The sequence below is a fragment of the Thermobia domestica genome, chromosome 8, assembly GCF_964235325.1.
Source record: "Thermobia domestica chromosome 8, izTheDome1.hap1.1, whole genome shotgun sequence".
NCBI classification, from domain to species: Eukaryota; Metazoa; Arthropoda; class Insecta; order Zygentoma; family Lepismatidae; genus Thermobia; species Thermobia domestica.
The window spans coordinates 243616614-243628679 of record NC_137461.1 but is presented as its reverse complement, the minus strand read 5'-3'; the positions used below and the strand labels follow the sequence as shown (position 1 = coordinate 243628679).

The window sequence follows — 12066 nt, the reverse complement described above, 5'->3', positions numbered from 1 at the left end:
CAATTGTCGTATCCATCCCATATACGACACGAGTTACACCACCGACGTTGGACTAGACGTTGGCAATTAATTTTACGCTGTTACAAACAATATTTCCTTTTTGTTTTTTACGCGTTATACACAATAATTAATATATGTTGAATTCGAAATAACTCTACTCTTTTTATTATTTTTTTATTTACCAGGATCCTTGCATTGGACACTTTGTAAATAAATGTTCAAAGGAACTGTCAATAGTCTACATTTAAACTAGTTTTCTTTTACCACTGTGAGATTTGAGACATTTTTGTGGTGGAATGACATAGAAATAAGGGATCACTGCGGAAAGAAGCCAAATTCTCTCTCAAAAAAAAGATAAACGGACCTGTCCTTCGCTTTCTATTAACTAGTATTGCGTAGTGGGATTGTTCCCAAGCATTTTAACTGTGATTGCACCATTCTGCGTTGCGTCACTATGAGACTGCAAGAGTTGAAGTGGTGTTCTGTACTTTTGGTGATCGATTTTGTGATATTACGTGTTGAGGGCAGAAAGAGTTATGGTTTATTGCACATGCACTCATCCAAAAAAAAAAAGAAAAGCAAGAGTTGTAAAAAGAGATGCAAATGGCTATGATGTTTTCGAAAGAAAGTTTATGACTAAGGACAAATGTATTATGGCTTGTGAAGTAAACTAATAGCTAAAAGCGGAAGCCTGTTGATTTAGGTTAGTTACCAAGTAGGTAAGGAAATGTTTTAACTAGTAAATAAACATTTACCAGCTGGCGCAGTCGGTAATTTTGAACCACGTTTCTTTTAGTCGGCCAGACCATGATGAAGTCTAGAGATCCTATATATATTTCATTAAAGTGCAATGAGCAAATGGTAAAATTTCTTATTGATACGGGAGCAGCAGTTTCAGCAATTGGTTATACTGATTCAATATTAGAGGGAACATTGATAGAACCATTTAAAGGGAGACTGAATAATGCTGATGGTTCGCCAATTAAAACATTGGGAATGTGTACAGTAAAAGTGCAACGCCAAGAATTTAAAGAGTATTTGCCTTTAATGGTTGTTCAGCAAGAGTCGTTTCAACCAATTCTGGGTAGAAGTTGGCTAGATCTAATAGTTTCGGAGTGGAGAAATCAGTTGACTTCTATGTTCGACAGTAGAAGTGAATTGAAACAGATTCAATCTGTTCAAAGTCAGTCTACTAATGTATTAAGAGATAAGATTTTGCATCAGTTTAAGGAAGTATTTGATGAATCTATAAATGTTCCTATTAAAGGTTATAAAGTATCCATTCCCTTAAGACAAGGAGTCACGCCGATATTTAGAAAGGCATATGAAGTACCTTATTCATTAAGGGAGCAAGTCAAAAAAGAGTTGAGCACTTTATGTAATGCTGGTGTGCTAAAGAAGATTTCACAGTCAGATTGGGCTACTCCAATGGTGATAGTTAAAAATAAGAATGGGTCGGTTAGACTATGTTTAGATTTCAAGCGTACGTTGAATTTAGTCACGGAGAAGGTTAGTTACCCTCTTCCTAAAATAGAGGACTTACTTAGCAAGTTATCTCATGCAAAATAGTATGCATTATTAGACTTGAGGCAAGCCTATTTACAATTGGAAGTTCAGGAAGACTCGCAGAAATATTTAGTGATAAATACACCTTGGGGATTGTACTTAAAACACAGGCTGCCTTTCGGGCTTAATTGCTCAGCACAAACTTTCCAAAAGTTAATGGACTATGTTATACAAGATTTAGAAGGAGTAGCATGCTATCTAGATGATGTACTAATTTGGGGAAGTTCAGTTGAGGAATGCTATCAAAGAACTGTGCAAGTATTAAATAGATTCATTCACTTCAACATACATGTGAACAAGGAAAAAAGTTTTTTCTTTGTAGATGCCATAAAATATCTAGGTTATGATATTTCTCCCAAAGGTATTCTCCCTGCAAAAGACAAGCTGCAGCCTATACTGGAGACTCCTTCTCCTAAAAATATAATACAACTACAGTCCTTTCTTGGTATGCTCAACTTTTATCACAGGCATTTACCTTCATTACCTTCACGCATTCCAGCGCTGTACAAGTTACTAAAAAAGGGAATATCCTGGGAATGGACTAGTGAACAAGAAAAAGAATTTGTATTGGCTAAAGATATGCTGAATAAAGCCCGAATTTTGCAGCCCTATGATGAAACAGCGAAAGTGGTACTTATGACTGATGCCTCGCCAGATGGAGTTGGAGCGGTATTGTATAATGATATAGGCGGACACTTGAGAACAGTGGCGTGCGCCTCGGCTACTCTGTCTGAAGCAGAGAAAAATATTCTCAATTTGAGAGAGAAGCTTTAGCGGTGGTATTTGCTGTTCGGAAATTTCACAAGTTCTTATTCGGTAGAAACTTCAAAGTTATAACGGATTCCCAACCAGTTAAGTGGATCTTTGGTCTAAAGGCTCCTTCTAATGGAGCTTCCCCTCGACTTCAAAGATGGTTTCTTCTTTTAGCCAATAATGACTTCGATATTGTTTATAACAAATCTGTAAAGGTGGCTGATTTTCTGTCCAGATTTCCCTTACAGTTATCTATGGAGGAGGAGCTACTAGCTCCTGATTATATAAGTGAGATTTCGTCGAGTATTTTGGATAAATCAGAGTTAGAAGACGAATCTAAGAAGGATCCAACGATTACCAAAGTTAAAGAGTGGATGTTACACGGCTGGCCTAAGAGACTACCGGCTAGCCTTGACTTTAAGGAATATGAGGAAATGTATAAGAGAAGATATCAACTAGAGTTGAATAATGATTGCTTATTTTGGAAAGGGAAGATTGTGCTTCCTAGAAAATTAAGAGATTCCTATAAGGAGAAATTACATAAAGGACACCTGGGAGTTTTTGCCACACTAGAGTTGGCAAATAATGAAGTATGGTGGCCCGACATGAATAATGAATTACGTAGTTACCTTAAGAGTTGTGAAGTTTGTTTGGCAATGGCTAACTTCTCGCCCAAAACTAACTATAGTTCTTGGCCTAATTCGGAAAAACCTTTTGATAGAATCCATGTAGACCACTGTCAAATATTTGGTTTCATCTTCCTTATTATGATAGATACCTTCACTCACTGGATTAAGGTTTGGAAAGTAAATTCCACGAACGCTTCTACCACTTTAACTTGTCTGGAAGAGTTGTTTGTTTTGGTGGGGTTTCCTAATACTTTGGTATCGGACAATGGGTCACCCTTTAGGAGTAATGAATTTCAAGAATATTGTAAGAAGAGAAGAATTAAGTTAGTTTTTACTCCACCATACTCTCCAGAAAGTAACGGCAGTGCAGTAAGAAAGAGCGGTTCAGAGTTTTAAAAAACTATTTATATTAAAGAAAAAATATTTAGAAAATGGTTGTAGAGTCTCCAGCCAAAGTGTGGTCAACTGGTTAGCTGAGATTAATTATGCTCTTCTACATACTCCTACTAAAGTCATCAATTGTTCGCCTGCTTCCCTTTTGTATTCTTTTAAGCCTCGTACTTGGGACAATGTTTCTCCAGCAGTAATTGTCAATAATGCTAAAGAGCAAGACTGTATAGAGCGCAGAGAACTAGGCTTGAAAAAAGGAACACCTATATGGGTGAGAAATTACAGGGCTGTCTTACCAAAATTTATTAAGTTTTTTTTTTTTTTGTACATAACAGGGGAAATAATGTTTTGGAGGTTCAAGTAGAAGGTTCTATGAGAAGGGTTCACAGACATCAGATAAGGATTGCAGATGGGAAATCAAGTGCAGAAAATGAAGTAATAAAAGACTCAGGCAATAAGTGTGGGGTGGAATCAGTATGTAACGAGTACAAGAATAAAGTTCGTAGAGGAGTAGATCGAAGGTTGGAGACAAAATATCAGAATGAAGCAGAGAGACAAGAGCCTATGTTTGTTCATGAAAGTCAAAAATCAATGAAGATACAGGGTAACAAGAGAGGCAATTGGTCAAAGATATGGGAGAAAATCACAAAGAATAAGAAGACAGCCTGATAGATGGGGATACGGACAATAGTCTTCTTTTTGAAGGGGAGGAGAATGTTGAGGGCAGAAAGAGTTATGGTTTATTGTACATGCACTCATCTAAAAAAAGAAAAGAAAGAGTTGTAAAAAGAGATGCAAATGGCTATGATCTTTTCGAAAGAAAGTTTATGATTAAGGAGAAATGTATTATGGCTTGTGAAGTAAACTAATAGCTAAAAGCGGAAGCCTGTTGATTTAGGTTAGTTACTAAGTAGGTAAGGAAATGTTTTAACTAGTAAATAAACATTTAACATTACGAAAATGAAGATGTTGGAGGAGTAGCGTGTGGACATTAAATTTTCTTTCAAATTAGGCAAGACGTTTACAGGACCTTTGTAAATGTTGCAAGAAGTAAACAAGGAAAAATATTGCAGTCAATCTCGGTGTTATGAGTAGTTTCGGCGTTTCAAAACAAGAACATCCATCGAAGACGAGGCGCACATCTACATCATATGATTAATTTCATGTTCAGAAACCATGCAGTGTTGGACTGAAAATTTATCTTTTGACCATCCGCAAAATAGCTGAGTAAGAAGAAATCAGTAAAATGGCCATGCATCCTGTAGCTACAAAGTACATTTTACAGTTTCTAACAAATGAACAAAAATGAAAAACGTGAAGAAAATTTTTAAGGCTTTTTAATCGTACAAACGAAGACGATAACTCTACCAGGACACGATTTGGATCTATAGCTATGACTTTTAAAGAAAGCAATGGCCATCTTAACAGATGATAAAATCTATATCTAGACGAAGAAAGAAAGCACTTCGAAGTATTCTTAACGTTAAAGTGACGCTTATGATTTTCTTTGATTTTTGTGTTGTTGTTTATTATAAATACGTTTCAAGTGGGCAAAGATCTATAATGCATCTTTCCAGGTCCATAGGAAGTACGTAATCCTAATTTCTGCACAAAACCCGAGACAATCAGAGCAATGGTTTCATTGACAAATTTGATAGTCTAGTGATGGGTAAACGTTTTCGGGATTGGGCCAAAGGAAAAAGAGAAAACTTTAGGCAGACCAATAAAATTTTATTAAAAATCAACAGTGCTATAATTTACAAAATTCTTATAATACTGAAACATATTAATGACTGATGTTTGTCATAATCCGATTCGGATGCGGGTGCACTGATTCTCAGGAGTGAAGTTCATGTTCATCTGTTAATATCTTTTCAATACAACCCTTTCGCTACAAGTAACGCTATTTTTTTTCATTCGTCAGAGAGGAATCATGTCGTGGCCAGATAAAACCTTCCAAAGAACCGTGTCTGGCCCAAGGGCAGTAGTTTCTCCATTACTGCACTAGAGGAACTACTGTACAGTGAAGTTAAAGTTAATTCGGAATATAATTAAATATTTCTAAAATATATAATACTTTTAAAAAGTCTAATACGTGAGGCTCAAATAATGTGTACAGGCACGTAGCCAGGATTTCGTAATAGGGGGGGTCCGAGACATGAAATACTGTGGTTATCCACACCAGAGTTCGATTATTCTAAACTATTTTACTGGTTACATATATTGGTTCGTTTAGTCAGGATTTTGTAATGGGGGGGGGGGGGCAGTGTGATATGAAATATTGTGGTTATCACACAAGGGGCTTGATCACTATTTGTTAGAACAATAAAATGATCACATGATAGTATTTTAGTAACAAACTATGAATAAATGTCGGATAAAAGAATATTAAAAAGATTTTAAAAGATTTTACAATATCTACGTTCCTTCTTCTGTTCATCCAAATATAACAATTTTCCTTTCATTATGGCCTCAACTATTTTTAAAAAAGTGCGTTTCCAATAATGTCTGGTAACATATTTTACAATACTTGCGCTCCTTTCTCTATTGAATCAAGTGTTAACGGAACTTTCTTACACATAACTTTTTGTTTTTAATATCCGTCAAATATTGTCTGTTCCAAATGACAAGTTAAAGGAGCAGTTGAAAACCGTTTCCGAAATAACATGTTTAATACTACAGAGAAGCGATGATGAAAAATTATTTTTATTTTTAGCTTTTTATTTTTAACGCTACTCTTCCTATTTCTCGTTTCTTTTTGTTTTATCCTTCCTTATTTTTTATTTCTGGTCTCGAAGGGGGGTCCGGACCCCCCCGGACCCACCCCTTGGCTACGTGCCTGATGTGTACCTCACTGGCAGTGAGAAATAGTTCTGAAATAGACACTACCATTTGGACTCCTTTGAAATGCACCATAAATATGCTTCCAGGTGTTTCGCAGTTATTCTGGATTAGACATTATTATTATTATTATTATTATTATTATTATTATTATTATTATTATTATTATTATTATTATTATTATTATTATTATTATTTTATCTGGTAAAGCTACTTACTTAGATCATTGCTGTATCTGTTGAAAACCCACAACCTTTGTTGAAAATATTCGAAATATAATAAGATTCTATATTCAGATTTGTGAAAATATTAAACAATGAACATACTTTAACTATAGCAGTAAACAGTATTACCTTAGTGATAATACACACCTGGATGGCAGAAATTTCATAGTAGTAGTAATTATATGCGATATCTTCTAGTGTGCCAGTTTTCAAAATAATAAACGATTATATACCTTTCAGTAAATGTAGAATTATAATCGCCAACTAAACAAACCTCCATCAAAATTGCGTCGAAAACTGCTCTAATTTTCGGTTAACGTATTGGTATGTACACGGCCCATATAAGAAATATTGCTTCAATCATGAACTGAAAATTTCCCACAAGTACTCTCCATACGAAGGTAATTTCTACGGAAAAGTTACAACAAAATTGAAGAACAAACTAATTCCGGTAGATTTTATTCAAAAATATGATTTTACATTACCATGGTAAAAGCTATTATATCCCAAAGACAGTACAACACAACAATGCATCTATAACTACTGCATAAAATTTTGCAAAGCTTCTAGAAATTAAAAGCGTCTTGCTTACCACATGTAAAATTAGCCATTCCTTCTCCAACGATGGGTAGCATTAATATTTTCCCTGATATGTGGTAAGGTCCAATTACAGCAAATTTTGGAATTGTGACGTCATATTCCGCTACTCGTGCTTTTAAATCTGCTCTGAAAGGGTACGAAAAGAATATGTGTAACAATGTAAATATATGCACAAGTAGCAATAATGTAATGTACACCACATTAAAGAGTTTGGTTTGTATAGCGTGATTAGTATTAGAACTGAAAGTATTAGCAGATTTTTACCAGTTTTGGTTTTAGTACAGAGATTAGAGTGCAGATGAAGCATATTCTTGAGACGGTTAATTGATTGCAAAAAAACATTTCTAGCTATCCTTTAACTTCTTAATTCGGTAGCATTCATCGTTAAAACTTGTGGTTGTATTTTGCCACTTATAGTTTAAATAGAAGTTTAAGAGTTTTAAAGGAGAAGGTTCTTAGAACAAGAAATTAGAGACCTGCACGGGCCGGGCTTGGGCGGGCCGACTCTGTTATTTCTTGTGGCCGGGCCGGGCCGGGCTTGGGCGGGCCGACACTGATTTCTCTTCAGGTCGGGCCAGGCTGGGCCGATTAATTGCAATTCTTTAATAATTATTGACTTTCGTTAAACGATAATTGGAATAAAGCCAAACGTTGAAGAAGTGTGCCCGTGAATAATGTTACAAAGAATGCAATAGCTATTTACAGTTTGTGTTGCTTAGCGGCTCCACTTTCACTATAGAGGATTGCAGGCATTGCGCGGTAAATTGAGCTCTGACCTTGATCTTCACTCAACCCAAAATATGACAGGAAGGGGTGGGAAAGTTTTGCTCGTCACTAAACAATATTGCCATCATCACTTTATGCTAAAATCAATTAAGTTAGATTTTTGTTACAGGAAATGGAGTTTTTGTTCCCTCGATGACAGGCAAATTTCTAGGAGGCAATGGTATCATTCGGGAGGCAAGCGTCAGGTTGTCAATCAGAGTTTAGAAAATGTTTATGAGGGTTAGGTCAAGTTTAATACTAAATTTTGAGAAAGATTGGGGCTCGAGCTAATTTTTAAAAAATTTATCGGGCCGGGGTCGGGTCAGAAACTTTTAAAATTTATCGGGCCCGGGTCGGGCTTGGGCCAAGAATTTTCAAATACTTATCGGGCCGGGCCGGGCCTAGGTACATTCGGGCTGGATTGGGCTCGGTCCGAAATATTCGGCCCGTGCAGGTCTCTACAAGAAATCGATTCCAAAAACATTGCTCCTCGCTATCTCTTGTCGTTTTTGCTTTTTATATATCAACATTGAAACTGGAAGTTCTAGAGGATCTCTTTCATTTTTCGTTTTAGTAGAGAGTTACGGATAGTAACAATACGAATTTTTTCTCAGCCGAGTGATAACCGGGGATGAAATCTAACTATTCGAGGGCGAACCCAAAAGCACAAAACAAAATTCATAACGGGACATACCCCGCATCCTCTCGTAAAAAGAAAGCCCAGATGTTCAAATCAAAAGTAAAGACAATGCTTATTGTATATATATAATAATATGAATTTGTACCTGCTGGGGCCATTACTACAAAAGAATACTTGAGCGTCTCCTGCAGAGGGGCCAGCACGTCCGTTCTGATAACGTCGACAAGTGGGTGCTTGACCACAACAATGCGCCAGCTCACACAGTGCTGTTGGTCGATGAGTTTCTGATCAAGGTACGGGTGGCAACGTTGCCTCATCACTCTTACAGCCCAGACTTCTCACCGTCCGACATCTCGTTTCCCAAGGTAAAAGGAGTACTCAACTTTTTTTTTTTTTTTTAATTTTAATTCAAGAGCTTGAAGCCGCCACGATCTCAGTATTAAAGGAGGTGCCAGTCAAGGACTTCCAGGACTGCTACAAACAGTGGAAAAGTCCCTATATTTGCTGTACTGAGGCTCAAGATGTCTACATTAAGGAACACTGACAGTAGTTTTAATTGTCATCGATAAATTGTTTGAAAATAAATAAGTCGGAATACTTTGAGAACGAATCCTGTATTTATCCTTTGGACGTTTAATCTATTATAGGAAGGCACTTCTCGCTATCTCAGATCAATGTTAAAACCAGAATTGTTTGATTTCTATCAATTCCCATTCAAATATCGCTTCTTTCAACAAAATACAATTGTAACTTTTCACCTTCTGCGTCCTAGTGAAAATTGATGGCAATCCATCAACTAGCTTTTGAGCTATTTTGTATTCCGGACAGAAGGACATACGGGCAGACAGGATAAACATTTAAAGAAATTTTGGTTGTAAATACCCCTTCGAATGGGAAAGGAACAGGGTTGACCATAGAACATTATGATTAATAAAACTTGTCCTCACTTGGAGAACGCTTAGAGCTCTGTCGTGGTTACGTGGATAATGTGGGTGCTTTGGCGTGAGAGATCTGTGTTCAATTCCCGGCTGAGCTCATGTCAACCTCATTCCACGTAAGCTGTAGGTCCACGTCCAGCCTCGGTACTGAACGGGAGCCTAAACTTAATAATAATAATAATAATAATAATAATAATAATAATAATAATAATAATAATAATAATAATAATAATATACAAACTATGCAAAACAATGAACAAATAGTATTTGGTGTGTTTTATTTGAACTTATTAATGTTTGAAACCATTAATGTCTTCAGCCGTAAGTGAAATACCATCAAACCTTTGCACAAATAACTTCTTGTGGATTGCATTCGTAAAATATTAATTATTACCACTGTCACTTCCCTCAAGAGTCGCCTCTGTTACTGATGTTGATTGTCATTCTGTATCAGTCTTTGTAAAAAAAAAATAAAATGCACAGTCATTATAATTGTTATGTCGATTGTCGTTACCCACATCTCAAGTTTTGCGTTGTAATACGCAAACAATTACGAAATGTGCTCAGTTGTCCCATATAATATTTTTCGTTCATCAATTTGCATCACGAAATATGTAACGTTATTATGCTATTTCACCATAAATACATTATTGTACTGATTTTAGAGTTACATACAAACATTCTATAATCAATTTACTTTGTAACTAAAATTTTAAAAATGATTTTCTTGGTAGTATTCCATTTTGCTGCTAGATATAACTCACAACGCTTGTCAGAGTAAATACAGGTTAACACATTCTCCAATCTACAACACTGTCTGCGAGCTTCATTTCGTAACGATTGACGCAAAATTTGAGAGTTCAACCCAAAGGCAGATAACGCAATAAGTAATAATAACTACAACAACAACAATCGTAAAGTAAAACACAACTTATGCATTGCGTTGACGCAAAGCACTACTAAATAATTCCCCGAAATTCTGAGATAGACAAAAAATGGCTGCTATGTAATTGCTCTAAACTTCCATTTACTCGCTCCTTCTACGGAAACCGATACACAGAGTAGCAACCTCCCTGGTTGCCAGCCCGTAGCTCGCTAGCATATTGATACGGCGAAGCAGTTACAGTATATACGTTTCTTTCTGCTGGCAGTAGACAATGGTTACCAGGGGGTTGCCACATCATCAGTCTCCAAGAAAACAAGAGGAATTGCGTTCAAAGCATTAACGGCTGTCTTAGTACGTATTGACGTTTGCGAAAAATATAGACAAACTAATACCATGAAAAGAAGATAATAAACTGTAAACTTATTATTTTTAATTAGTTTATAATTTTTCTATTAACTTTCTTCATTAATGTTGCAGCGCTACCGCCGGTAGCCTCAGTTGCCTATAAAAATACGCCACTGCTCCAGAACAACCACTTACCTCACACCTGTTACTTTAGCATATTTAATTCCAATCATATCAATATCCCAGAATGTTATGTTCATTGAGTGAGTGTCTTGTCCTTGTTCTATAACTAACTTCTCTAAACGCATTGGGTCAATGGGTGGCACCTTATACTCAGGATCACCTAAAGAAGCAAACAGCATTATTATTATTATTATTATTATTATTATTATTATTATTATTATTATTATTATTATTATTATTATTATTATTATTATTATTATTACATTCAATCTAACCATAGTATTTGGCGTCAAAAGCTTCAATTCGGAATACACTCACGCAGAGATGTCCGCAGAACTTTTTTCCAACATGGGTAGGACGAAGGACTGATTCGAAGTAGAGATGGCAAAAGACCAAAACATAACGACAGTCACAAATACACAAACATACTTTAGTGCATGCGTGTACAACGTGTGACCAAAAAGTACGGCGAATGTGGTTGTACAGTGCCACCTATAGATGTTGTATCCATTTCACTATTAAGTCCACTATCCTAAATCTTTCGTATGCTCAATGTCGAGTTTGAACGAGTTGTGACATGTTACAGTGCCCGAGAATTATCCTGGCAGTGACGTAGACTTCGCTCTTGCTCAAATGCCATTCCACTGGTTATATATAGCAGACGCTTCGTTCAATTCAACGTCCAATCCCAGGAAAGAGAAAATGCGCGAACACAAATACCAACTTAAAAAGCACGCTCCGTTCTCTACAACAGGAAAGCGAAAGGAAATGAACCGAAATGGGAGATTCGTTTTTGATAAATATACTTTTCCTCTTTGTATAACGATAACTGGAGTTCGAGGAGATATAAATGCTACATTTTTTTTTTTTTGCTTTTATATTTATATAACTTTCATGAAGAATATGGTTTATTTTATATATGAATTTTATATTATAAGTATGTGGAAAATAATTTTAAATGATAGCCATTTATGTTTATTCTGTTCTAACAACACTTAGATTTCAACATGCTACAAACTTTCGTTCTATTGAAGATAGACATAAATATACAGAGGACGAAATGGGAAGAAAAGTCCAAAGTTTATTTTAAAGAGACCCCCATGTCTTTACCTATCACGGCCCTTGAGTTAGAGGATGATATGTGAACGTGTTTTCTGGTCGCGGAAACAGAGTGTGGGGGTTAGTGAATGTAGCTTCGAAAAATATAACATTTACCAATAGGACATAGGAACAGCACTACCAGGAAAAAGAAACAAATTAAAAAAACAAAAGCGAAATGAAATGAACTGAAAAGCGCGTGTTTTCT

General features: G+C 36.0%; 1 protein-coding gene across 1 annotated transcript in view; it reads right to left on the bottom strand.

Annotated features, from left to right (window-relative positions):
* Window positions 1–10939, bottom strand: part of LOC145692526 (uncharacterized) — a 78035-nt gene extending 67096 nt beyond the window's left edge. Inside the window, exons 1-2 of the mRNA XM_081767833.1 lie at window positions 10773–10939; window positions 6996–7129 (exon numbers count right to left, since the gene is read on the bottom strand). Of these exons, the coding sequence (XP_081623959.1) occupies window positions 6996–7129; window positions 10773–10939 (301 nt within the window). The remainder of the gene's footprint in view (window positions 1–6995; window positions 7130–10772) is intronic.
* Between the last annotated feature and the right edge of the window lie 1127 nt (window positions 10940–12066).